This window comes from Zymoseptoria tritici, chromosome 10, assembly GCF_000219625.1.
Source record: "Zymoseptoria tritici IPO323 chromosome 10, whole genome shotgun sequence".
NCBI lineage: Eukaryota > Fungi > Ascomycota > Dothideomycetes > Mycosphaerellales > Mycosphaerellaceae > Zymoseptoria > Zymoseptoria tritici.
The window spans coordinates 486,641-514,298 of record NC_018209.1 but is presented as its reverse complement, the minus strand read 5'-3'; the positions used below and the strand labels follow the sequence as shown (position 1 = coordinate 514,298).

Here is a 27,658-nt window from a genome sequence, read left to right as displayed (position 1 = left end):
CGTACAAAGATTCACAGATATCGTAGGCAGTTTTCGGGTTGATTTTGCAGAGCATGTTGGTTGGTGTGGCTTCGACTGCTGTGAGTGTCGCTACGGCGACGAGAAGGTAGGTCTTGAGCTGCATGGTGTGTTGGGTGAAGTGGTGTTGAATGCGAGCCAGTGACGAGTACAGCTTTGGTGAGCGTCAAGGATGCACTGGAGGACGGCCTACGATGCCTTTAACTTGTATTGTCAATACTGCCTCATACAAGCGGGACGAGGGCCTCGGAAGAGGCGGTGTGGCGGCAATCCCCGGATCGCGATACAAGGAAGAACATTAGTTTTACAGTATATCTGGACCAACAGCGAGAAGTAGTGCATGTAGCCCCTTGGAATTGGGCCTGTCACCGGCCTTCTCCGCGCCAATGCGATCCCTCAATCAACTGCCGAAATGTGCTCAAACAGGGTAGATAGTTCTAGACTTTGTCGACCGTCCGCTCTCTTCCTGTAACCAGGATACAGGAAGCGGAACTCAGACGGAGTTGTCGTCGGCAATTGCAACAACAACATTGAGTTTGAGCTTCGCATTTGGACTTCATGGAGATGGGCGGCCCTGTCGGACTTCAATCGCGCCACAATCGTGGGGGTGCAGTAGCTAGGAGGATTGATCAACTACGCTGTCCATCTGTAGTCCCTTTGATCTGACGTGTCCTGCAGGCTGCCTCCATCAAGCCGACACAGCTCCCTCGTTCAAAGGTCTGCCTCCATCCCTCTCCGTCTACCGGAACGACCGATGCCATGCCTCCAGCTAGCGGTCCGGTCAATCGCAAAGGCACAGAGATCAGCAAGCTGCAGTGTTCATGGCCATCAACCACCAATACAAGCTCATCTCAGCAAAGTCCCTCGCAATCAATAACGTAACAGCCTCTTGGACCCAAGCCTGGTCGCGCTTCCTCTTCAAAGGCCGCGTGCAGCTCTCAGCAAGACATAATTCGCGCGGTAGAGCTTCGGACTCCGAGAAATTTCCACACCCAAGTCATCATCCGTCGGCGCGAGATGGTCGTCAACGATGATGGCGAAGTCGTCGATTGAGCCTGACGGGTTCTTCGCGAGTTGCTGGTACACAAGTGGCTAGCTAGATGCGAAGACCCAGCCTGTATCACACGCGGAAATGACTGCTTTTCAGGAACGCTACGAACAAAGAGACTTGGGCTTTACAACCGCCACGTCTGCTCTCGATCCTCCTATCCATGCAGGTATGGTTCCGCATCCTGGTATGTCTTCACGACTGAGCCCTGACTACATTCTCTGCTAGGGTCGAACCGAGCTCGACTATCTTGCAGTTGACCCCTGGCATCAGCGATGCGGTGTAGCATCCAAGCTTCTCGAGTCGGAACTGGAGCAGGCTCGAAGACTGCAGCTCGTATGCTTCGCGATGGCAACTTCCAGAGACTGGGAGAAACTGTATGACAAGCATGGTTCCGAATACCTCCATGCCTTTGGCCACTCGTTAGGACCTTGGGGCTCGACGGAGACGGCGGACAATCACTTCTTGATCAAGCGTCCAGCGGAGTGAAGTACTGTATGTTGAGAATGACATCACGATCTGTGCTGTTATGCGTAGCAGATCTCACTGACAGTATCCACAAGCCAGGTAGGTGGTGCAGAGCGCAGCCACTAAATGGTGGATGTAGGACGACTACCGTCGCTGGTTTCTATTATACGTATACATCACCCATCATGCATCAAGCATGAAACTCATCCCCAGAAGCAGTCATCACTTCGCCATTATATCCACATATCTCCCACCCTTCTTCTTCGCCTTGACTGTGCCACCAACCTTCCGTCCCGGAGGCCCGCCCAACAAATCATCCAAACTGCTCGCATTACTCATGCTCGAAGCCGGTCGACTCGGCGGCCCACCCCCCAAACCATTCAATGCAGCGACAGCAGGAGGCATCGCCATGCCCATTCCGCCTTCAGCAGGCGTGCCGACGCGACTCGGTGGCCCAGAGCCTGCGATCGAGCCCACCTGACCACTGACATTCCTACTCGGCGGAGCAGAGAAACCCATCGGTGGTCCAGCCATTCCACTTGCAGCACGACTTGGAGGACCTCTAGGAGGAGGAGGCGTAGCAGCCGCAGACTCCGGCGTCGAGCCATCTTTCTTGGCCTTCTTGTCAACCCACTTCTTCAGCGTCTCATCGTACACAAAGGAGTTCTCCTCTCCGAGCTTCGCACGAATTGGCCCTGGGGATTGCGCGCCGCCAGCGTTCGGGTCCTTCTTGAACCAGCCGCCGAACCACCCCTTCTTCTCTCCACCGCCGCCACCAAGGGAATCCTTCGAGGAGGAGCCCTTGTTATCGCGAGCTGCGTCGGCTTCGGCCGCGGCGCGGAAGGCTTCGTCAGCGGCGCGGTCGGCGGCCGCTTTTTGCATGGCTGCGGCGCGGCGAGCGAGTTCTTCCGTATCGTCTTCGTCGTCGTCGAGCATGGACTTCTTGGGTTTGGGAGGTTCCTCTTCGTCTTGATCGGGGTTGTACGGCTGATAGGAAGGAGGTTCGTAGCCGCCAGTGGAGGAAGGAGGCTCGTAGCCGCCAGATGATGAAGGAGGTTCATATCCACTTGCGGACGATGGCGGCTCGTATCCCCCGCCAGTGGAAGGTGGCTCATATCCGCTCGAAGTATTCTCCGGGTTGTATGGGCTGTTGGATGCCGACGGTTGATAGCCGTACGATGGACGAGCATACCCGCCACCTCCTTCAGCATCTTCAACCACATCGTCACCACCGAGTTGCAAGTTCGCCGGTCGTGCAAAGGCATCTTCCTCCTCAACGTCTTGCTGCTTCGTCTCCTGCAATTCAGCTTCAGCCTCCGCGGCAGGCTCCTCGGCGACATTTGAGGGATGGTAACCATATGGGCCCGCATCGACCGGTTGTTGTGGCATTGGCTCATAGCTCGTTCCCGAGTTGCCGTGCTGTCCAGAACCACGTCTCGAGTCGGAGTTGTATACGGCGGCATAGTCTGACACAGCTCGGCTGTTTGCCGGCCTAGGAACGCCAAGAGGCTGAGTGCCAGGCTGTACGGGCGTGTAGCTCCTCGCGCTCCGTGTGGAAGCCGGTCGAGAATGCGAGTCCGCTGCCATACTCGACATGCCACCAGGTGCGTATCTGCTGCTTCCACTTGCTGAAGGAGCGTATTTGCTGGGCGCGGCAGAAGGCTGGTATGGCTGTGAAGCCATAGGTAGAGCGGGTGCGCTTGGGCTCTGCAAGCCGGGACCGCTCATCGGGTTGTAATTGTTGTACAAGTCCGTCGTAGACGCTTGCCTGCTAACTATCGGTGAATCACCTGCGACGCGACTGAAAGGCCCGTTCATGGCATCCGAATTGCCGCCGACTGCGCCAGCACCAGCGGAGTCCTTGTCATCGTCACCCGAGACGAATTTGGTGAACCAGCTGGCGGCGCCTGACGAGACTTTGTTCATCGCAGCTTTGGAGATCAATCCTTGCGGGCCAGATTGTGGAGTTTGCGACAGGAAAGCGCTAAGATCTGTGACGGATTGTGTAAAGGTAGGGTGGTAGTACTGTGAAGGTCGACTAGTGGAGGTGTACGCCGAGGTGATGTGGTCGCAATACTGCTGAGCCTTATTCTTCAAGCCAGAACCTGCGAGCTCTCCCGCATGGATGAGCTTGAAGGATTGTAAATGCGGGATGTAGACGACGGTGTTGCTCGGAGCTGATAGTGACGAAGCCCACTCGAAGATTTCGGTGAGGATGATGGCGTCGAGATCGTTCACGTAGCTCTCGGTCTTGCTCGTGTGGTCCGCTCCGAGAAGCACAAAGTTGACTTCAGGATCGTCTGCACCGGTGTGTTTTGCGACTTGTCGAGCAAACATATAACATGTGTGCGCCGCCTCGGCTCGACCATATCCACCAAGAAGCTTTCCAAGAGCCAGCAAGGACTGCACATCGTTAGCTGTGCGATTGCCAGCAATGAGGCTTAGTGTTTCGCGCCAGTGATCAAGACCGTCGAGAGGGTTGCCAGAAACGGTCCCGTCAGACTTGGACACCATCTGGAATCCAGCACGAGCAGACGGTGGGACGAGCTCGTCGACACACTCTTCTGCATTGCCAGCGAAGACTTGATATAGTGCAGCCAGACTACGGCCGTCATTGCCCACTGTCTTCACTTGAGAGCGGACGAAGGACTGGATGATCTGCTTCCACGTCTCAGGACCCATGGTAGAGGCAATGAGCATGGCATGACCCCACAGCTTCTTCTCCTCGGCCAGCCACACAGCCTGCTCGCGGTGCCCTTCAAGAAGAGCTTGTCGAAGCTGCACAACCACAGACTTGTCGATTGGGTCAGGCTGGACGCCAGAGTTGCCTGCTGGGCTTTGCAGATCCATCGCTTGTGCCATGTCTGCTAGATTTGGCAGTAAAATAGGTCGCACGGCCTCTGGAATCTTCGGCGACCCTTCCAGAGAGCCGTCGTTCTCGACGAAGACCCTCACAATCTTCCAAAGAACCAGCTTCTCTTCGATGCGCCTCTTCAGGTCGTTGTCCATTTGGAAGTCCAGCCTGACAAGCTCAGCATTCCGCTCCAGATCCTCGATCTTGCCAGACATCCACGCCATGACGTCCTTCTTTCTTCCCTTGGCACGGGCGCTTAGAGGTCCTGGAAACTTGGCATTGCGATCGTCCATCGGCATGAAAGTCGTTGCAGCTTGCACCGTGACCTCGCCAGGAGTGCACTTGATACTAGGAATGCCATGTCCAGCGGCGTAGAATGGTGTCTGCTGGGGAAAGCTGCTGACAATGACTCCCGAGTTGCCCCATTTGAAAATTGGATGGCCTTTCCAGCGTTGCAAAGGATCCTGCGAGCGCTCATCGCTGGGCTCCACGAATGCGAGATCTCGAGAAAATTGTCTGCGATGAGAGAGAGTCACTGCTCTGGTAGTAGGCGCTGCGGCTGTTGATGCGGGTCTCTCGTTTGGAGTCATGGAGTACTTGGCGGACTTCATGGCAGTAGAAGGAGATTGCGTTTTCGGTCGTGGCGGAGTGCCCATGCCCGAGGTGGCTGGTGTCTGTGAATGGATTGGCGAGTAGTTGAAACTCGCCGGTCGCTCAGGAGACATGTTGATCGGGCTTCGAAGAGCGTTTGCTGTGGGAGGAGAGGATGGGCGCGAGTAAGTGTTGCGCTGGAACTCATTGGGAAGAGACGGGTGCGGCTTGTCGGTCTGGTATGCCAGCGGACTACTTGTTCTCGGTGCAAAGGGATGTTGTTGCTGGGGAGCGGGAGGTGCATGCGTGACTGGGACGGGTGCAGCAGAGTACTTATTTGCCTGAGCAGCAGCCTGTGCATTGGGTGCTGGTGAGTACCGCGATGTTGACGGGGCTCCGGAGGGTGGAGGGGCTGGAGAGAATCGACTTTGAGCCTGAGCTGTTGCAGAGAGACTTGGCGAATATCGCTGATTTTGAGGTGGTGCTGGAGGCGGCTGCATGAGGCCTGGGCCTGGAACTGCAGGTTGATCAGGTAGCAAGGGCAGTCTTTCGGGCTGTGAAAATCCCCCGTATACAGGCTGCTGCGCGGACATGGGAGGTGCTGTAGATGATGCCATTCGACTTGGAGGAGGCATCTGTCCTCGAGGCTGCTGCTGTGGTGGCATTTGTGGTGGCCCAGGTGTTGACGCAGACTGAAGTTGCGGTGTGTATGCTCCCGAGGGCCGAGTACGCGGCTTCGGAGCCATCGGCAGATCCTCAAAGAACCCTGAGGCACTTCGAGGAACAGTTTTGGCTGCGACGGCGCCGTTGACTGATGAAGGTGGCGCTGGGACTGCTGCTTGGCCGGCCACAGGGGGAGTTGCGGAGTTCCCTGGCTGGGAGCTCATGCTCGTACTTCGAGGCGGTGGCACAGGGGCTGGCTGATTTGGTAATGATTGCCGTGGCCTTTGCCTAGGCTGTTTGACGACATCCATGGGAAGGTCGTACGGTGATTGATAGCCACCTTTTGATCTATCTGCGAACGACTGCGCAGTCTGTGCGCTCGGTCTTTGTGGCGCCTGTTGCTGCTCGGGTATAGAAGAGTGGTTGTACACATCGTAAAGGCCGGTCATCGGCGTCCCGCCTGATCTCGCACTTTTGTGACCAAACTGGCCCTGAAATTGATTTTGGTTCAGTTGAGGTGTCTGCGGTGCAGAGTGGACCGGAGTATATGGGTTCTTCGCAGCGGCTACGGCAGGCACCGGAGGAGCAGGAGCCAGAATTTCGTCTTCGAGAAATCCATCGTCGTCGTCCCCGAAGAAAGATGACGGATCCAAATCGTTCGGCTCTTCAAGTAGCTCATCGTCATCAAGAGCCGCCTGCCACATCGCCGCAAGATCTTCCTCCGGCTCATTTTCGGACGCATTAGTCTCGATCACAGGTGCGGCCGCGGGCTCCTCCAAAGGAACATCCGAACGTTCGGCGCCTAGAATTTCGCCAAAAGCATCGTCGTCTGCTGTTGCTCCCCAACCATCGTCTTCTTCAGGGTGATTTTGTTGTACAATTTCAGCAGGTACATCGCTTCCCAGCAGCTCTCCGAACGTCCTGTCATCGCCAATTGCAGGCCACTCATCGTTCGTAGACATCTCATCTTTCTGCTCTTCTACAGATTCCGACTCTTGAGCAGGCAAGTCGGTAAAGTTGGTCGTGAAACTCCGGTCCAGGCTGCTGGCTTCGGTGGCTGCTTTGGGCAAGGGCTGGCCAAATGCAGAGGTATCGTCAAAGTCCTGCGATGACTGCCCACTCACCACACGCATGCTAGGAGGCACCTCCATGTCCTCTACAACCGTGGGCGATACTTCCTCGTCTTCCAGCAATGGTGCGCTGGGAGCTTCGTCGACTGACTCCTCCAGCTGTGTGACCTCGCCCTGATAATCGTAGTTCGCGCCTTGCTGCTCAGTTTCCACTGTCTGATCTTCCTCCGTCGGTACGCTGGTGGTTGGATCCGTGAGATCGGCGGCGCTGGGTTCTGCGACAATCGGCGAGTCCGGCATCTTTTCCTCCAGCTCGATTTTCTGCTCTTGAGCAGTGTCCTCTGGCTGAAATATCGCAGCTTCCTCGTCCTGTGGCAGCTGCTCCGCATTCGCTAATTGCTCACTTGTTGACTCAGGCTGGCTCACAGGGCCTTGCCCATCAGCAGACACCTCTGAAATCGCCGCGACGTCTTCCGGTGCCGCGGCTTCCACATGTTGCTCAATCTCCTGTGTTGCGGCTATGCTGTCTTCTGCTGGTATCCGCTCAACGACTTCCTCATCTGGCACGACGTCATGCTCGACTATTTCCACATCGTCCCGAGTCTCGTCGCTCGCGCTCTGCGTATCGGTGGGTAGATGTGCATGGGAATCGGGTCGGAAAGCGGGATTCCACGAAGTATGCGTGGAAGTGGACATGTGATTATTGTCCATGGCGAATGGATGTTAGGTCCAATGTGCTCAGGATGAAGAAAGTATTACTGCACATTATGTTAGCACCTGCCCAGCATGAGAACCAGATCGTGCGACAGCGTTGTTGCAGCGTGACATGACAGCTTAACAGCTGGCCGCATCCCTCTGGTCATCGGCGCGGCTTACCAAGTATTGTACAAGAATCGCAACGCAGTGCTCGTATGGCCTGGAGTATCTAGAAGGATGTGCGCATTATAGGCACGTAGAAATGCAATGCGCGCAGAAATAGGAAGTCGACAGGACAAACTGGTAGAGATCATGAGGCGAACGTACATCGAAAGGAGATCGGAGGATTATTCGGCATCTCTGCCATGTCCGAATCCGTGGTCCGAAGGGGTCCGCGCCTCGACGTGTAGAACTATAGAACTACCTCTGCGCATGTGAGACAACTTTTTGTTGCGACATTCAACACGACGAACAAAGAGACGGCCGATACTCCTTGACGAACTCGTTTTACAATTACACTACCTTTCGCGAACTTCTTCAGGATCATCCAATACTACAGCATCGAAACGAAAGCCGTGCTGTCCTCTCCCGGAAACCTGGTCGAACCAAAACGAACACCGAATAACGATTCATGATATGAGGCATGACAACTCAGCATGGCTACCACCAACCCGCCGATCAGCACGATGCCTCCGACGATGAGAACGATTCCGACCTCGACCTCGAACTAAACGAACTCGATCCCCAACCTGTTGCACCTTCCAGGCGCCAGCCTAGCTCAGGTCGCATTAGCTATGATTTCGACTCACGAATACCACTGAGAAACCTCCGTTTTGGTGGAAGGAGAAGACCTCGGGAGGAAGATGACGAAGATCTTCAGGCATTGGTGGGAGGTGACGAGAACGAGGATGATCAAGCACGGAAGCGGATGAGCGCTGCAAGCTCTGGGATCTCTGGCAGAGAAGACGATGCGCCCCTACTTGCAAGACCGAATGGTCGAATACGCAGCTCTTCACAAGGTGTCATAGATGCGCTCGGCGATTTCAGCAAGAGGAGAAGGAAAGGCATATTGAAATATGTGCCGTTCATACAACGCAGCACCTCAATTGCCCTGCCCATACATGAAGCTGGCGAAGACGAACCAGAGGATGTTCACGACCCGGCTGCCGCTCGTGTGATCGCAGTCGGCCAGAAGCAAGCTACCCGCTTCCCTCCGAATGCGATCTCTAACGCGAAATATACACCGTGGTCCTTTATTCCGAGGACGCTCTTCAACGAGTTCAAATTCTTCTTCAACATGTACTTCCTCCTGGTTGCTCTCTCGCAAATCATCCCGGCCTTGCGGATAGGCTACCTTTCGACGTACATTGCGCCGCTGGTGTTCGTCCTCAGTATTACCTTGAGTAAAGAGGCACTCGACGATGTGAACAGGAGAAAGCGAGATAATGAGGCCAACAGTGAACCTTATACGGTCTTGAGATTTGACAGCAGCGAAGCGGGAGCGTTCAATGCCACGAAAAGCAGTAAGATACGCATGCTGAGGAACATGTCGGAGAAGAAAAGAGGAAAGCAGAGAACTCAGGATGACGATGCAAGAGTACAGCAGGCTGACGAAGAGGAGCAAAGGACGGAGGATCCCGAAGCACCCTCGACTAATGTAATTGAAATTGTGAAGCCGTCGCGCGACCTCAAGGTCGGCGATGTGATTGTGCTGAACAAGGACCAGAGAGTTCCGGCCGACGTTGTCATTCTTAAGAGCTTCAGTGTCGAAACGTATTCGCAACAAGCTCGAAGGCATTCGGAAACTGCAATTGATGCGCCGTCAGGAGACGAGAGACTGCAGGCAAAAGCAGAGCTTGGGGAAGATTTAGTGAACGAAACGACAACGTCAGACCCGAGTGGAGGCGGTGAGGCTTTCATCCGCACTGATCAACTCGACGGAGAGACGGATTGGAAATTGCGGCTGGCCGTGCCGATCGCGCAGACATTGCCCTCGAGCGAATACACTCGACTGCAAGTCACGGCAGGCAAGCCGGACAAGAAAGTCAACGATTTTGTAGGAACGATTGAACTCGGGCCGAAGAGGCATCGATTGGCCGAGGAGATCTCTTCCACATCTGTGACGAGTCCTCTCAACATCGACAACACAGCATGGGCGAATACTGTGCTGGCATCTTCAACGACTGTGTATGCGCTGGTCGTCTACACCGGATCGCAGACGCGAGCCGCGCTCTCCACTTCGCAATCACGATCAAAGACAGGCTTGCTGGAACTTGAGATCAACAATCTCGTCAAGATTCTCTGCGTCTTGACCGCTGCGCTGAGCTTCATCCTTGTCGCACTTGAAGGCTTCAAGACACATGAAGGCCAGAAATGGTACGTGGATGCCATGCGATTCTTGATTCTCTTCAGCACCATTGTGCCTATCTCACTTCGCGTGAATCTGGACTTGGGCAAAAGCATGTATGCGAGCCTCATACATCGTGATCAAGGCATTCCCGGGACTGTCGTCCGGACGAGTACCATTCCGGAAGACCTGGGCAGAATCGAATATCTTCTTAGTGACAAGACGGGGACCCTGACGAGAAATGAGATGGAGCTGAAAAAGATCCATGTTGGAACTGTCAGCTACGGCGGAGATGCTATGGAGGAAGTCAGCAGCTATGTCAAGCAGGCTTTCGCGCTGTCTGACAAAGCCGCACAAGGCACATTGTTCACGCCCTCAGCAGGCTTCATTGCCGCGGGCGGTGCCACAAGAACGCGAAGAGAGATTGGTCTTCGAGTCCGAGATCTGGTCCTCGCGCTTGCACTGTGCCATAACGTCACTCCGACGACGGAAGAAGATGAAGACGGCAAGCCAACGATCTCATATCAGGCTTCATCGCCCGACGAAATCGCCATTGTGCAGTGGACGGAGCATGTCGGCTTACGTCTTTCACACCGCGATCGCAAACGCATCTCTCTCCAATTCACTGCAGACGAGCGGACTGCCGTCCGAGTGGAGATTCTCAACGTCTTTCCGTTCACTAGCGACAGCAAGCGAATGGGTATCATTGTGCGGTTCATTCGCAACACAAATCTGAGCAAAGACGACGAGGGCGAAATTGTCTTCTACCAAAAGGGTGCAGACACCGTCATGACTTCCATCGTCGCGGCGAACGACTGGCTCGATGAAGAGACTGGGAATATGGCTCGAGAAGGTCTTCGCACACTCGTGGTCGGGCGCAAGGTGCTCAGCACGCAACAATACGCTGCGTTTTCGTCAGCTTACGCGGAAGCCTCGCTTTCCCTATCCGGCCGCGATGCAGCGATGGCTTCTGCCATCAAGCAGCATCTCGAGAACGACTTGGAGCTCCTCGGTGTCACTGGCGTCGAAGACAAACTCCAGCCGCACGTCAAACCCTCGCTCGAGCTTCTCCGCAACGCCGGCATCAAAATTTGGATGCTCACAGGCGACAAGATCGAAACCGCCCGCTGCGTCGCCATTTCCTCCAAACTCGTCTCCCGCGGCCAACACATCCACACGATCGCCAATCTCAAATCCCGCGCTGCAGCGCTCGACGCCCTCAGCCCTCTCCAATCGCAACCCAACTCTGCGCTGCTCATTGATGGCCACAGTCTAAACATCTACCTCTCCTCGCCCTCACATCGCGAGACTTTCGTCGCTGCTGCCGTACGTCTTCCCGCAGTCATCGCCTGCCGATGCTCTCCCACTCAGAAAGCCGACGTTGCACATCTCATCCGAGCCTTTACCGGCAAGCGCATCGCCTGCATCGGCGACGGCGGCAACGACGTCAGCATGATTCAAGCGGCAGACGTGGGCGTGGGCATTGTCGGCAAAGAAGGCAAACAGGCTAGTCTGGCAGCCGACTTCAGCATTACGCAATTCGCACATCTCACGAAATTGCTTGTCTGGCATGGCCGAAACTCCTACAAGCGCAGCGCCAAACTCGCGCAGTTCGTCATTCATCGCGGACTGATTATCTCTGTCTGCCAGACCGTGTTCAGCATTGCCTCCTCCTTTACGCCCATCGCTCTGTACCGCGACTTCCTGCTCGTCGGGTATGCAACCGTTTACACTATGATGCCGGTCTTCTCTCTCGTACTGGACCGAGACGTCGACGAAGGACTCGCAAACCTGTACCCCGAGCTCTACAAAGAGGTCACGCAGGGCAAGTCCCTCAGCTACCGCACTTTCTTCATCTGGTTGGGCATCTCCATCTACCAAGGCGTTGTCATCCAGGGAGGCGCTGAGCTGCTCGTGCCATCATACATGACTCACGACGACGACAGTACCAATCCCGATCCATACGCGCCGCTCCACAACAAACCGTTCCGAACGATGGTCACCCTGTCGTACACGGCTCTCATCTTGAACGAAGTCGCCATGGTCGCCGCCGAGATCGTGACTTGGCATTGGTCAATGTGGGCCAGCATCCTCGCTACGCTGGCGATTTTCATTGGTAGTCTACCGGCTCTGGGCGAGTATTTCGATCTTGGATACTTTGGAAACTTCGGTTTCTGGTGGAGATGCGCGGGCATTTTAGCCGTGAGTTTGGGACCGGTGGTGGGTGGGAAGTTTGTGGGCGATTTTGTGAGGCCGCCGAGTTATCGGAAGGTCAGAGGTGTGTAGGTCTGGCGAGGAGAGAAGTATTTTGAAGCAATTGGAACAGTCCTTTGTCGTCGTCCCAAGCTGATTTGACCACATACAAATCTGCCGACCCCTCCCGTATAAACGATCTACAAGTCCAAAGCTCAAGTTCAGCTCACAACGCCATGCATAGCGCACGAATACAATACTCTTCCACCTCCCGTTCACGCGTTTCTCTCATGCCACCCATGCGAGTTCGATGCTAGGACTCCCGCAAACCATCCACCCCAGCTTTTCATCACCATCCGTATCCGAGCCTCCGCGCCCGCAGCTGCCACATCGATGCCTTCCTCCTCTCGCTGTCAAAGCTTTCCTTCCATGCGTCGCGCTCTCCCCTGACACGGTGAAGATCAGCTTGCATGCCGGCCGTTTTGGCGTAGCTAGCCTTCAATCCATCACGCTCTTTCCGGATACGATCGAGATCGTCTTGCATGCTGGCAATCTGTTTGCGGAGGATGGGTACATCTTGCCCGCCATTGTGCTTGCGGCTGAGCCAGTTGGCGAAGTCGCGATCGGTTTGGCGTGGCATGGCTGGAGACTTGACCGGATGTTCGTGGCTGAAAGTTTTGGCCGGGATTTGAAGTGTTGGCTCTTACTGGCTCGATGTTACCGATTGTGAAAAGACTGGGGTTCGACGACTGTGGTTGATCCGTAGGTGGTGGTCGCCAATCGATTGTCGCCAAAAGACCACTCGCAGACTGCTATTATACCTGCTGCTAGCTCGATTAAGAGCAATGTTGGTTTGCTGAATCCTGTGTCGCGGCAGTGCAGAACAAGACACTGCGTTGTTGTGGCTTTGTTGAATGACGTGAAAGTCTGACATGGTCGAGCTATACATGGCTTGCTACGGCAAAGAAGAGACATCAGAGAGCAGTACTTGCTACATCGCAAGCGAGACTGTGTTTCAACTCGCGTCGTCAAAGACCTGTGAGACATGAATGTATTCAGACACAACTGGTAAGCATTGCATTGTTCTTTGCTTCACTTAGAGATGCCTGCCTTCAATCTCTGAACCATTTCAGCACGAAAAGTCATTTAAACTTTTGTCACATGCAAAGCGGTCCGGGTTCACCACATCCCGCGTCATTCCCTACACTTTTCGACAAGTACACACGCTCTCGCCGGTATCACGAACCATTGCTCTTACAGAATCATGATCGCACTCGTGTCGGCTTACTATCACACCTGACCTGGCGCAGAAGTGGTGGCGGCTGGTGCTGACATCCATGTACCTGCCTATTGTACATGTCAAGGCCGCTACCTCTCGCGGCCGAATGGCGGTCGGAACCGCCTCCGGTGTCTCTGGCGGACGACTGTGCTCGGGATGTGACATGGCGATCAGAGCGGCCGAGATGTAGAAAGGTTAGAGGCGAATGCGAGTCGGGCGTGCTAGACACTTGTTTATTGCAAGGCCGTATGGGTAATTCAATCAATGTGGAGCAACTCTCCTCTATCGCGCAAACCACTGATAGTTTCGATACAGAACACAACAGCCGTTCTCGCCCAACCATCTCTCCGTGATCACAATCTGGAACACCAAACCTCAAACCTCTCCCTTTCTCTCCGCGATCCTCACCAGCACTCTCGCCAACCTACTCTCAATCAATCCCAAGGATACCTCCTCCTCCACGACAACTTCCTCCACTTCCTCTCCAAGTCCTTGAATTCCAACCATAAAGTCCAATATCTCTCCGACAACCTCCTATGGTCTCGCTCTTTTTGCTCCAATTCGTACTTCACTTCGCGGAGTTCTTGTTCGAGGCTCGGTACGTCGACGCCATACCAGCGGCGGCAGAGGTCGTCGGCGTAGTAGCGGTCTGCGGATAAGGCCATCGTGATATATGGTCTGCTTCGAAAGGACGGAGCTGTTCGGCATGTCAGATGAAGGAAGGGTCTGTGTGAAGTGGAGAATCAAGCTTACCTTTAGATTGGAGCTGCGATGGGCGGACAAGAAGCAGATATGCACGGTGCTTGCTTCCGGAAGGCGTGGGTGATCAGACTGAATCCGCCGCTCGAAAAGATGCGAATCCCGTCCACTGAACTCGCTGGAAGAGGAGCAATTGGAGCAAGCTGAACCAACGACGTGTCCACCACAGCCTTATAGGCTCCGCCATGCGTCTTGAAGCGAGCAGGGCAGGACAATGATCACAGGGTCCATGTCGGTGTGTCTTGCATTGCGGCGGTGCAAGATTCGAGTTGTTTGCCTTTTGTGGCTATGATCTCAGAGGTAAGTCGGACATGTAGACAGAGGCTTGCATCGTACTGTTGGGTGCGATGTACAAGCTCACGAATATATGCTGAATGAGTTGATGCGGGATGGTTGCTGTGTCCAGTGTTTCGGTATTTCAGCTTCTGGTGAGAAATGATTGTATCGCTCTCGTCTCCTCATTGTAGCGGCGAGTCATCAATGCCTGCATCGAGGTATTCGATATCGTGAGTAATTTGTGCAAGACTGTCACATGCAAACGACCCATCCTGTCGTCAATCTCACCTTCTTCCCGTCCCACACCTCCACCACCGCGAATGTCTTCACCGGTCCTCAGTCTCTCAGTAAAGTATTCAGCGCTTCCCGCCAGTTTGCCGTCCATCATTGGTCCATTCTTGCTCCTTCGGCCGTCTTGAGAGGCTATCCGAGTGAGTGGTGAAGTGGTGGCGTAGGCTCACGTCAGACATACATTCCGCTTGCTCCAAGCGAGATGCACCTGCTCAGCCTTGTCTTGCGAGCCATTGTGTTGGGTGGACACTTTCCTGATCGGACGATTTGCGCAAATGTCGAATACTGTCCTGGTGGGAGATCGTGCAATAGTCAGTGGGTATGGATACCAAACAATCTTCTCGATTTGTGCCCGCTTTGTTGCAGCTCGGTGCTGTATCTACATAGTGTCCAGGTATCATATCAGCCAGCATGGATATTCCATCCAAAACTGCTCAATCGCTAGAAGAAAAACACCACGCTGAAAGAACAAAACCAAATCCAAACATAACGACCAACCGGATCTCAATTCGGCGTCCAACTCGAACTCGCCCTCTCCGTCTCCACCGTAACACTCATATCCCTCCGTATGATAATCGGATCATCACTCCCCACATCACTCGGCCTCTCCCTCGGCGGTCCCGAATCATGAAACGCACCCACTCGATAGGCTCCGGAGACAGGTCCCATCTGAAATCCCTCTTCCTGTTCCTGTCGGACCTTCGACGCGCTTCCCAAACCGGAGTTCTGTTTCGAGTTCTGCTTCGACGACCGTTGCAATTTGGACAGATTCCCCGAATTGGTATTCGTCTGGTCCCGCGATCGAATGTGCGAGCCGAGATTGTAGCCGCCTCCTAGACCTCGTTTGCCGGTGGAACTGCAGTCACCACCGAGGGCGTGGTTGTAGCCGCGGATGAAGTTCTTCAGAGTGGGAATTGTGGTTGCGATGAGGGCGTAGCCTAGCGCGACTTGTTGCCAGACGAGGACGTCGGCGATGGCGAGACCTGGGTCGGAGGAGTGCACGTAGAGGGATATCCAATAGCCGTGTAGGGCTGCGAGCATGGCGCAGGTGAGGCGAAAGGAGAAGGCGAAGACCACGGTCGCTTTGATGGTGCGTTTCATTTGGAGCGGGTACACGAGGAGGACGGCGAGGCCGACATAGCCGACTTCGAGAGCGCCATCGAGGGCGATTGTGACGGACCAGCGAGCGAGCTGGAGCGGCGAGTGTCAGTACGTCGTCCACTTTGCCTTTTGTATGAAACAATGGAAGCAAGGGACATGGTTTGTCTCACCTTTCCATCACACCTAGCGGGCCCGTATAACATCATATACGACCCGCAACCCACGCTTATCCCAATCGCACATGCCACACCCCAGATCGCCGTCAAGATAAATCCCAGGTTACAGCACAACCACGCCGCGCGATGCTCCTTTGTGAATAACCTCTTCATGAAGAACAAGACGCTGAATTTACTCAACATGAGCGCCAGGATGAACATGACCTCACTCGCCAACACCGCATGCGCCAACCGTCCCGCATGATCTTGCGATAAGAGCGTACTGCTCGTTCCCAGGCCTTCGTTCAATCCAATGTAGACAGCGATGTATTGACCCGTTGCGACAATGGTTGCGCCGGCGATCAGCCAATCGTCCAGGCCGAGCGTGTGGCCTTTTATTTGGAAGCGCGTGATGAGGACGAGGAGAGTGAACATGAAGGAGAGGATGCCCGCGACCCAGACGATGCCCGCGCGGTCGGTGGAGGTTACCGGAGAGAAAGTGTAGGTGGGGTTGGAGGGCGCCATGGCGGCGGGTGGGATAGAGGATCGAGCCCGGCGCAGGCGTGGAAGGAATGGCGGTCGTTATCGATGCGGCGAGTGTCGACGGGCGGAGAAGCGGCGGATCATGACCAGGACGGAGGAGGAGTATGTATACCGGACATGGCGCTGTGGATGAGAATGCCGATGAGAAGTGGTGGAAGTGTACACGAGACACGACGTACGTTGGGGTCTCGAGGCTAGAAAGTATAGACGGCACACGGCAGAGGCAGAGAGTCTAGAGAGACGGAAGAGAAGAAGTGCCCAGCTCCGACCGCGGGAGAGCGACGAACGGAGAGTAGTGATAGGTTCACTTACCGGCGGCATCAGCTTAGCCACAGGAAGCATAATACCGATGGGGTAAAGTGGGCCGCTTCTGCTCGGTCGCTGCTGGACGGACCCGTTGAACCGTTGTGGTCGATATGCCGTGCTTCGTCTCCAGAGTGTCACGAATCCCACGTCCATGGCTGGACTGGGGCTGATTGCGGGAATCCATGTCGTGGGAGGACGTGTGGTGGCTTCTTGCCGTGGAGAAGTAGATGTGTATATTCATGAGATCCAGTTATACGCCGGCGAATAAATTCTCCGCAAGAAGACCAGACAGGAGCGCAGTGAGGAATGCGCATTCTGGTCAATGCCACCACGGCGCAAACGCCTCTCGCAGCACGAGCGAACCACGCGCACGAGCTGAACGTGTTCCAAGGCGCGAAGGATGTAGTGTCGAGTTGTGCAGAAGCGGGAGGTAATGAGAGCTGCCTTAGTCATGCTAGACTACCAACGCAGGGGTTGGCCGGTCTAGAGGGCATGCAGGCCAGAAACGAGGAGTCGTGACCTTCGAGTCTTCAAGTCTCCAACGTAATAACATGTTCTCGAACTCCTTGTCGAGATACCGGTCCAGAGAGCAAGGCCGGTCTGCGAATTTGAGACCTCGCCAAAAGATTGCCCGCCTCCATCCGATATTCTAGTGCGTCGGCAGGGATGCATGCTGTGTCATGCACGAAGATCTTCTTGTGCGCGCATGAGCTGAGTCCGAGCAGACGGTCTTCGAGGCGAGATGCGTGGGAGTGGAGACATGCGATCAGAATTGAAATGGAAGAAGACTAGAACGAGCAAAAGAGAGAAGAGAGCATGAGATTGACGTTGGACCGTTTGCAACATCTGACCGAAGCCACCGACAACGACAACAACACAGTCCACATTCCAGCGCAAGTACGATGAGATCAGCTTTGGTCACCGAATCAGTTGGGAATGTGAAAAAGCAGGACGTTCGCTCGCTCCTTCATCAAGCACGCACATGCAATCCTCGAGGCAACTCGCCAGTATGCGGTGGAAACCTGCTATGGGAGACCTTCTCATTGCGATCATCAACCTCGCCGTCAACTCCACCGTCACGGCGACATGTCGGTCTTCGATATACGACACGCTTCTCCCCTGCTAGGAAGACCGCGAGGTTCCGGTTGACTCGAGCTCGACGATGCCCAGAAGTGTATACAAGGCCACCCACTTGCCCACCATCTCGCTCTCGTTGGAAAGACAATCGAGTCGTCCATTCCTCTTTCTCCGAACAAGCATACCACCCTCAAGATCCAGCATGAACTTCAAGCTTCTCATTGCCGCCCTCTTCACCGGCCTCCTCGCACCAATGATCGCGGTACCAGCTCACTTCTCCTACGCTTCCATCTTTCCTTTTCCTTGCTAATGTACAGCCACAGGCTTGCGAAGATCGACAGTGTGGACGCGACTGCCATGATGGAGGACATTCCAATGGTGGCAACTGGTAGGACCTTCGTGCTTCCTTGGGATCATTTGATTTAAACCATTTGTTCTGATATATACATCACGTACAGCGATGGACACGACACATGCCTCTGCAACTGAAGGCCGAGGCTCTGCCTCTTTTGTCTCCTACTCCAACAACCGCGATGTTGGTTCGGATACACACGCTAAAGGGATCTCACAACGATGAAAGCAAGACGGCGTCGCACAAATGTTATGGATACCTAAGATCGTATTCATTCGATGAAACTCTCAATACTCTGTACTTTCCCGCGAAAACATTTCCCAAAACCACTCCCGCGCGCAAGAAAGCAACCGCATATAAACAAATTTTCCGCTTCGTCTTCGTGTATGAAATCCTCCTTCCCAGTCATGTCATCGGCCGTGAAACCGTTCGAGGCGCTGCCACCATCGTACATCATCTCCGCCTCATCTTTCCATCCCTCTATCGCGCTCAATCAAAAAAGTGGGTATCTGGCAAACGAGAGAACCGCAGCTTCCTTTCCTTTCCTTTCCATTGAAGTCAAAACCACCTCGTCCCGAAACGGGCGTTATAAATCGAATCGTGTTCATGTCGTAGCTCCTCAGTGCAGCTCATCGATCACGCTTCAAGCAGCGGTGATGATGGTCGATGGAGCACCAGCCTTGTGGAGGAGCTCGTAAGGGGGGCGCTTGACAATTCCACCAGTGACGGGCAGCTGGCTGCCGACACCGGTGAGGTACGAGTCGACATCGCGCGCGCACTGGCGACCCTCGTTGATACCCCACACGATCAAGGACTGACCGCGACGGCAATCACCCGCGGCGAAGACGCCCTCCAAGCTGGTGGTGTACTTGCCGGGAGGAGTCTTGAAGTTCTTGCGAGCGTCGAGCTCGATCAAGCCCTCGGTGACCTTCTCCTCGGGGGACAGGAAGCCCATGGAGATGAGCACGAGCTCAGCGGGGAAGAACTCCTCGCTGCCTTCGATCTCCTTCATGTCCCAGCCGCCGGCCGAGTTCTTGGTCCAGTCCAGACGCTTGACGTTGACGCCCTTGACGGCGCCGGAGCCATCATCGACGAACTCCTTGGACATGATGCAGAACTCACGTGGGTCGCGGCCCATGTGAGTCTTGACCTCGGTGTGACCGTAGTCGACACGGTAGATGCGAGGCCACTGTGGCCAGGGGTTGTCGGCGGCGCGAGCAGCCGGTGGCTGGGGCAGCAGCTCGAAGTTGATCACCGACTTGGCGCCGTGACGGACGGAGGTACCGATGCAGTCGTTACCGGTGTCACCACCACCGATGACAACAACGTTTTTGCCCTTGGCGGAGATGTAGGCCTCGTCAGCGAGCTCGGAGTCGAGCAGCGACTTGGTGTTCTTGTGCAAGAACTGCATGGCGTAGTGAATACCCTCAAGCTCGCGGCCGGGGATCTTCAGGTCGCGAGCGACGGTGGATCCAGTTGCGAGGATGACGGCATCATTATCCTTGCGGAGACTGTCGAAGGTGACATCGCCTTCGCCGACGAAGCAGCCAGTGACGAAGTTGATGCCCTCGGCAGCCATGAAGTCTACACGGCGCTGGACAACGTTCTTGTCGAGCTTCATGTTGGGGATACCGTACATGAGGAGACCACCGACACGGTCGGAACGCTCGTAGACGGTGACCTCGTGACCAGCCTTGTTGAGCTGATCGGCGGCGGCCAGACCGGCAGGACCAGATCCGACGATGGCAACAGTCTTGCCGCTGCGGAACTTGGGTGGGGATGGAACCATCCAGCCCATCTCGAAACCACGGTCGATGATGGCGCACTCGATCGACTTGATACCGACTGGGTCCTCGGTGATTCCGAGCACACAAGCACCCTCGCAAGGAGCTGGGCAGACACGACCAGTGAACTCGGGGAAGTTGTTGGTCATGAGCAGGCGGTTGAGAGCATCCTCCCATTGGTTTTGGAACTGCGAAATGGGTTAGCAAATTTGTATGAGTGCTGCGGATTCAAAATAGTACGCACCACAAGCTCATTCCACTTGGGAATGATGTTGGAGATCGGGCAACCAGTATCGGACTGGCAGAAAGGCACACCACAGTCCATGCATCGAGCAGACTGGTACTTGAGCTCGTCCTCGTTCAAGCGCTGAGAAAGCTCGGCCCAGTCACGAGTGCGGGTCTTGGATGGGCGGTACTTCTCAGAGCGACGCTGGTACTTCATGAAACCCTTGGTCTTGTCGAGCACCAAAGCGGAGCGCTTCTTCTCGGCGGCGTTGTCAGGGACGCTCTCCTCAAGATCCTGAAGAGTGGCCTTCTTCTTCTCGGCGGCGTGCTCGTGCTCGCGGGACTGCTCGTGCAGGTTGCGAACGGAGTTGCCAGGGAGGATGGGAAGCGGGTATTCGGCGCGGCGAGCCTCTTCCTTCTTCTTTGCCTCCTCCTCCATGACTCGCTTGTAGTCGGTTGGAAGGACCTTGACAAAGCGAGGCAGAGCGCGGTTGAAGTCGAGCAGGATCCTGGCAGCCAGCTCGGAGCCGGTGTAGTGGTGGTGATCCTCAATGAGACCGCGGAGGAAAGCGATCTCGTGTGGGTCCTCGAGAGAAGACAGCTCAACCATCTCCTGGTTGACCTTGCCCTCGAAGTCGTGGTGCAAGTCGAGGACGTATGCAATACCTCCAGACATACCGGCAGCAAAGTTGCGACCAGTGCTGCCGAGAACGACAACACGTCCACCAGTCATGTACTCACAACCGTGGTCACCGACACCCTCGACAACGGCGGTGACACCGGAGTTGCGGACGGCGAAACGCTCAGCGGCCACACCGCGGAAGAAGCACGTACCCATGGTAGCACCGTACAAGCAGGTGTTTCCAATGATGACGTTCTCCTCAGCCTTGAAGACAGAGGAGCGCGGTGGGTAGATGATCAAGCGACCACCAGACAGACCCTTTCCGACGTAGTCGTTGGCGTCTCCCTCAAGCTCGAGAGTGACACCTGGCGCGAGATAGGCACCGAACGACTGACCAGCGGAACCACGGATGTTGGCATGGATCGTGTCCTGTGGCAGACCCTTCTCACCGTAGCGCTTGCTGATCTGGTAAGAGAGAGTGGCACCCATGGCACGATCGGTATTGACAATGTCGCACTCAATACGGCATGGCAGACCCTTCTCAAGAGCAAGCTCAGACTCGGCGATGAGCTTGTTGTCGAGACGGACGTGGAGCTTGTGGTCCTGCTTGCGGACGTTGTAGGTGGCAACGCCTGATCGGAGAGTGTGGGCTGGAGTCAGGATCAAAGACAAGTCGATGTTCTCGGTCTTTGCGTTCCTGAGATCCTCGCGGACCTTGAGCAGCTCGGTGTGACCGACCATCTCGTTGACGGTGCGGAACCCAAGCTTGGCCATGATGGCACGGAGCTCGTTGGAGATGTAGTAGAAGAAGTTGATAACGTGCTCGGGTGTTCCCTTGAATTTCTTCCTCAACTCTGGGTCCTGTGTGGCGATACCGACGGGGCAGGTGTTCAAGTGACTGTGATGATTTGTTAGTAGGTGTGGTGTAAGGCAACATGTTCTCGGAATACTCACCACTTCCTCATCATGATACAACCCATGGCGATGAGAGGAGCAGTAGCGAACCCAAACTCCTCAGCACCGAGCAAGCAGGCAAGAGCGACATCACGTCCAGTACGGAGTTGACCATCGGTCTGAACAACGACGCGTCCACGGAGATCGTTGAGCACCAAGGTCTGGTGAGTCTCGGCGAGACCCAACTCCCATGGCAGACCAGCGTACTTGATACCAGTCCATCGGGAGGCACCAGTACCACCGTCATGACCAGAGATGAGGATGTGATCGGCCTTAGCCTTGGCGACACCAGAGGCGACGATACCAACACCAGTCTCGGACACGAGCTTGACGGAGACACGAGATCTCGGGTTGGAGCACTTCAGATCGTAGATCAACTGCTTGAGATCCTCGATGGAATAAATGTCGTGGTGAGGCGGTGGGGAGATGAGACCGACACCAGGGGTGGAGTGACGAGTGCGAGCGATGGGTCCAGACACCTTGTGGCCAGGAAGCTCACCACCCTCACCAGGCTTGGCACCTTGGGCCATCTTGATCTGAAGCTCGTCGGCATCAGCAAGGTAGTTGCTTGTGACACCGAAACGACCAGAGGCAATCTGCTTGATGGCAGAACGCATGGTGTCTCCGTTGTCCATTGGCAAGCTTCGCTCGGGGTCCTCACCACCTTCACCAGTGTTGGACTTTCCGCCGAGTCTGTTCATGGCCACAGCAAGAGTGGAGTGAGACTCCATTGAGATGGATCCGTAAGACATGGCACCGGTGACGAAGCGACGGACGATCTCAGTCCATGGCTCGACCTGCTCAACGGGGATGGCGTTGGCAGAGTCGAAGTCGAAGTCAAGAAGACCACGAAGGGTGCAGTTCTTGATCTGCTCGTACTCGGAGCGAGAGTAGGCCTCGTACGACTTGTCGTTCTTCATGCGAACAGCGTCCTGAATGTTTGCAATGGAGACAGGGTCGTTGACGTGAGGCTCACCACCATCACGCCAGTGATACTCACCAGTCTCGGCAAGTCCTGGCACCTGGAGGATGTTGCGGGTTGGGTAGCCCTTCTCGTGGAGAGCGAAGGCGTCCTGAGCGATCAACTCGAAGGTCATACCACGAATGCGCGTGGCAGTTCCAGTGAAGCAGCGGTCAACGACAGTGTCGTCGATTCCGAGGGCCTCGAAGATCTGAGCTCCCTTGTAACTCTGAAGAGTGGAAATACCCATCTTGGACATGACTTTCAGGATGCCACCATCGCAAGAGTGCTTGTAGTTGCCGACGAGAGTCTCTGGGGTGATCTTCTTGCGAATCAGGCCTTCGCGGTTGAGCTTGAGAATGCACTCAATGGCAAGGTAGGGGTTGATGGCATCGGCACCGTATCCGACGAGCACACACATGTGGTGGACCTCACGAGCCTCGGCAGTCTCGACAACGAGAGCAGCCTGTGCACGCCATCGGTTGCGGACCATGTGGTGGTGGACCATACCAGTAGCCAGGAGGGCAGACACAGCGACATTCTCAGCGGAAGTGTTGCGGTCGGAGAGAACAATGATCTTGTCGCCTCTCTCGATGGCATCGGACGCATCCTGGCAGATGCGGTCGAGGGCGTTATTGTAACCCTCAATACCCTCGGCCTTGGGGAAGGTGATGTCGATGGTGGCGAGAGTCCAGTCGGAGTGCAAGTTGGGGATCTCCTTGAGCGCGTTGAACTCCTCGACATCGAGGATTGGCGATGGGAGGTACAGTCGGTGGCACTGCTCCTTGTTCATCTCCAACAAGTTGCCCTGAGGTCCGACGTAAGATCCGAGCGACATGACCACGGCCTCACGAATGGGATCGATGGGAGGGTTCGTGACCTGCGCAAAGAGCTGGCGGAAGTACTCGTACAGCAAGCGTGGCTGCTGAGCCAAGCATGCCAAGGGAGCATCGTTACCCATGGATCCGAGTGCCTCCTTCGAGTCAGCGGCCATGGGCGCGAGAAGGAGGGACACCTGCTCGAGCGAGTATCCGAAAGCCTTCAGTCTGGGGTCCTCGTGGACCTTGGTCTCAGTGAGCTTGAGAGACAGATCGGTGCCGTTCTCAATGAGCTTCTTCTGGATGTCTGGGAGAACCAATAGCTGCTGGTCGAGCCATGACCTGAAGTCCTGGCGGCTAGCAACAGTCTCCTTCAGCTCAGCGTCGTCGATGATTCTTCCGGCGACAGTGTCGACGAGAAGCATGCGACCCGGCTGAAGTCGACCTTTCTGCACGACAGTGGACGGGTCGACGGTAATGGTTCCAACCTCGGAAGCGCAGATGATGCGGTCGTCGTCAAGGACGTAGTAACGGCAAGGCCTCAGACCGTTTCGGTCGAGTGTGGCACCGCAGTAGCGGCCGTCGGAGAATGTGAAGAGCGCTGGACCATCCCAAGGCTCCATCATGCAGGCAGCCCACTGATAGTATGCCTGCTTCTTCTCGTCGATGGCATCGTTTCCTTGCCATGCCTCTGGCACCATGAGCATGACTGCTTCTGGGAGCGAGAGCACACCGTTGATGACCAGGAGCTCGAGGACGTTGTCGAACGCCGCCGAATCAGAACCGCCATCTTCAATGATAGGGTACATGGAGTCGAGGTCCTCACCGAAAACATCCGACTTCAACACGCCCTCACGAGCGCGCATCCAGTTCTTGTTTCCGCGGAGAGTGTTGATTTCTCCGTTGTGTGCGGCCCATCGCAGAGGCTGTGCTCTGTCCCAAGACGGGAATGTGTTTGTGCTGAAACGAGAGTGCACCAGCGCAAAGTGACCCTCGTAGTCCACGTTGACCAGATCGTGGTAGTAGTCGTAGACCTGGACGGGCGAGAGCTGACCCTTGTACACAATGTTCTTGTTGCTCAGCGAGCACAGGTAGAACCAGTTGTGAAGCCCGATAACGTGGGTAGCTCGCTTCCTCAGAATGTACAGCTGAAGCTCGAATGTTCGCTCGTTGTACTTGTCGTTGAAGTCCTCCTTTGGCTCCTTGCCGTCACCGTAGACGGACTTCAGCACCACGAAAGGCTGAAGAATGATCGGCTCTCGTGACTTGGCCGCTGGTCCGAGCAGAGAGCTGTCCTTGGGAACCTCTCGCCACCCGAGAACTCGAAGGTCGAGGCCATCGGCGATGTCTTCGAATTGGTCGAGTGTTTGCTTGAGTGTCTCCTCCTCTGGCTTGAAGAAGATGTTTCCCACGGCGTACTTGCCGAAGTCAGGGAGCTTGTAACCCTGCTCCCGCTCAAAGTTCTTGAGGAAGAACTTGTGAGGGATCGATGTCATGACGCCTGCGCCATCACCGTCTCGTGCATCGGAACCCACCGCACCGCGATGGGTCATGTTGCAAAGCAGGTTGCGGGCTATCTCACAGTCAGTCCAGGCCTTATCTTTCGTATTCACCGCCTCTCGCTGCACTCACCATCTTTGACAATCTTGTGGCTGGCGACACCCTTGATGTTGGCGGCGAAACCAACACCGCAGGCATCTTTCTCAAGCTCCGGGTCGTAGAGACCCTGCTTGAGTGGGAGCGCACCCGCCCATGACTTGTTCTCTGGTGTGTTTTGGTATGGATAGATGTTCGCCGGCTCTTCTTCTATTTCTTCAATGACATGCTCTGCTTTTACATCGTCGGCGAAGGCTACCCGGCCCATTCTATCGGCGAGAGGCCGATTGGTTCGAGTATGAAGAGGTGGCGGTATCGGTATGCGATAAGGTGTTGCAGAGAGCGGATATACGTCTGGAGAGAGGCTTTTGTCAGTCACAGGCGCGAAGAGTTGTGGATGTAATTGTAAAGACATGGCAGTAGAGGTCCAATTTCCAGGCCGGTGCGAGATGATGAAATTCGCGGTGCATCCAGGGTCGAGACCTGGGATAATGCAAGTCGAGCTTCAAGAAGATGGCCAAGGCGTAGTGCGAGACAGATCGGTGGCGCAGATGATGTCGACGACTTTTTTCCAAGCCGACACGTCGTATACCAGGATATCCGTTCAGTCAAAGTTGGTCGCTCGTTGCTGGCCTCGTAATGTGCGGGCGTGACGGTATCTCCAGAGCGGTGGGGGTGGAGGGGCGATGCATTGGCTTGTTTGCGAGGACGGAGGATAGAGGGAGGTCGGTTTGTAGGCCGCAACATTCACTTACCGCTGCTCCTGCTGTGGTGTGGTTCCTCGTGGGTATTGGCGACTGCTTGCACGTTGCGTAGTGGTGTGTATTGGTCGATGTGGTGAAGAGGATGCAGAGCGGCGAGGCGAGCAGAAAGGCGGTTCGGAGGTCGAGTCGAGGGCACCCAGCCTTTTCTCACCCTCCGAGAGTGGAGATGTGATTTTAGCGTTATTCAATTGATCTCCACCTCCTCGCCCAAGAAACCGCCGTGATCGCCTACACTACACTCTCGGTACTGGAACTACGAGCTATGCACTACTACAGACTATGCCCTCTGTTCAATTTCATGGTTTCATACGGCTATTGTGCGTGCAAAGAGGATTTCTATGCGGCCAAGGGATCAAGAGCAGCATTGATTTCCCATGTGAGAGAGGAGATAGCTACCACAGGAAGATCACCCACACTGCATACCACCTCGGCCGCCACCCGATCGACCACAGCATGGCAGAGCAACACATACAGTTTTATCTCCGAACTTCCTTTTCCTTTGTTTCTATGACGAGTAGACAGGGAGTCTGGGCTCGCTCAAGAGGTATACGCAGCAAGGCGCCTCTCTCCAACGATGTTTCGACAAACATGCACAGCATCTCTCTCTCTTGCATCAACCTTCACGGTGAACATGCATCTCCACGCACAGCGTAGCCATACAGATCGCTCATGAAAATAATTTCCAAAAGCCGACCCTTGCTACCCCAGCCGGGCAGAATTTAGACTCGCAGCTGGAGTAGTCGGACAGCGCACTCGGAGACCATAGCTCGATCATGACCGAGCCTTTGGACGCCGCTCATTCGCTGCGTGAATCTGTGACCACCAGAATGACTTCAGCCGGTGTCCACTGCCGCCAGATTGCCGTGCAGGAACCTGGCCGGCCAGTGAAGTCTGTTTGTTGAGCTTATTCCACGCGCAGCAATTGGGTGGAGCACTCCTGCGTCGCTGTTCCGTGGAGTCATTCTGGCGTGTCAACCCACGTTGCTGGGTCTTATCGCTCGCATGTGACACGCCTGTTGCTCGCCGCGCTCTTGAGGTCTCTTTGTTGGTTGTTGCTGTGTACGCTGTCCTGTTTGAATTACACGATCAGCATCGTACCATCTCGAACGAGACTTTCCCATCGAGCGGTCCTCTAGAACTACCTCGCCCATAGCAGCTCCTTCGGTGAACCACGCGACGACCTGGTCGGACCCATGCACTTTGCAACTCGCCTACCACCATGATGATGACAATCATGACAGGCACGCCGCACAGCTCCCCTGCTTCGATCTCATACCCTGAGCAATTCGTATCCGTGGCTCCAGGGGATGAGACGATCAAAGCACAACGATCGGCCAGTTGCTCGGCGTCTCAACAGAGCCAGGCCAGACCGCATCTCTTGCATCGGAAGAATCCGGAGAGTGGTTGAGCAAGCGACCCGACATCTGTCCATTTCTCCGCTTCTCCAAAATATTGCCCCATGCTCCCGATGTCGGCATCACAAAATTTTGCCAGCTCGCTTTCTCTCGTGTTGTGGAGCTGGACGGTCGAGATCGAGGCGCGAGCCACATCGAGGGTTTGCGAAGTTGCGATGAGGCGGCAAAATTGTTATTACTCGCTTTCACGTGGGAGACCCCTCTTTGCATGTGAGCTTCACTCCCGTGTGGGCGTTTGCTTGCTCACCGCTTGGATATTGTCGTTACACACTCATTTGCGATACAGCGACTGCAATTACTATACTGTTACGCAACGTATTCGATGGAGAACAGTTTGTGGGTGACACCTGATCGTGAATGTCCTTGATACTCGTCCTCGTCGCATATCATTTTTTGGGTTTTTTTTGCGATGTACACTATGTCTGAGCTGAC

At 55.2% G+C, this 27,658-nt stretch overlaps 5 protein-coding genes across 5 annotated transcripts; 1 reads left to right on the top strand and 4 right to left on the bottom strand.

Annotated features, from left to right (window-relative positions):
- Positions 1-1,756: 1,756 nt before the first annotated feature.
- MYCGRDRAFT_96140 (uncharacterized protein) lies at positions 1,757-7,423 on the bottom strand (the record flags this gene model as incomplete). Its single annotated transcript, XM_003848770.1, has 1 exon — positions 1,757-7,423. The coding sequence occupies one exon, from the start codon at positions 7,421-7,423 to the stop codon at positions 1,757-1,759; it is 5,667 nt and encodes a 1,888-aa protein (XP_003848818.1).
- Positions 7,424-8,051: 628 nt separating this feature from the next.
- On the top strand, positions 8,052-12,041 carry MYCGRDRAFT_76171 (putative aminophospholipid-translocating P4-type ATPase; the record flags this gene model as incomplete). The annotated part of the gene is made up of 1 exon (XM_003849125.1): positions 8,052-12,041. The coding sequence occupies one exon, from the start codon at positions 8,052-8,054 to the stop codon at positions 12,039-12,041; it is 3,990 nt and encodes a 1,329-aa protein (XP_003849173.1).
- Positions 12,042-13,661: 1,620 nt separating this feature from the next.
- Positions 13,662-14,647, bottom strand: MYCGRDRAFT_96138 (uncharacterized protein; the record flags this gene model as incomplete). Its single annotated transcript, XM_003848769.1, has 3 exons — positions 13,662-13,924; positions 14,323-14,382; positions 14,551-14,647. 3 exons carry the CDS (start codon positions 14,645-14,647, stop codon positions 13,662-13,664), a joined length of 420 nt encoding a protein of 139 aa, XP_003848817.1.
- A 731-nt stretch (positions 14,648-15,378) lies between these two features.
- On the bottom strand, positions 15,379-16,479 carry MYCGRDRAFT_62993 (uncharacterized protein; the record flags this gene model as incomplete). Its single annotated transcript, XM_003848768.1, has 2 exons — positions 15,379-15,744; positions 15,825-16,479. Coding segments are annotated over 2 exons (876 nt in total), but the record flags the coding sequence as incomplete, so codon positions are not given.
- A 2,251-nt stretch (positions 16,480-18,730) lies between these two features.
- Positions 18,731-26,266, bottom strand: MYCGRDRAFT_110982 (uncharacterized protein; the record flags this gene model as incomplete). The annotated part of the gene is made up of 6 exons (XM_003848767.1): positions 18,731-20,059; positions 20,116-21,616; positions 21,673-25,024; positions 25,084-25,530; positions 25,803-25,963; positions 26,235-26,266. 6 exons carry the CDS (start codon positions 26,264-26,266, stop codon positions 18,731-18,733), a joined length of 6,822 nt encoding a protein of 2,273 aa, XP_003848815.1.
- Between the last annotated feature and the right edge of the window lie 1,392 nt (positions 26,267-27,658).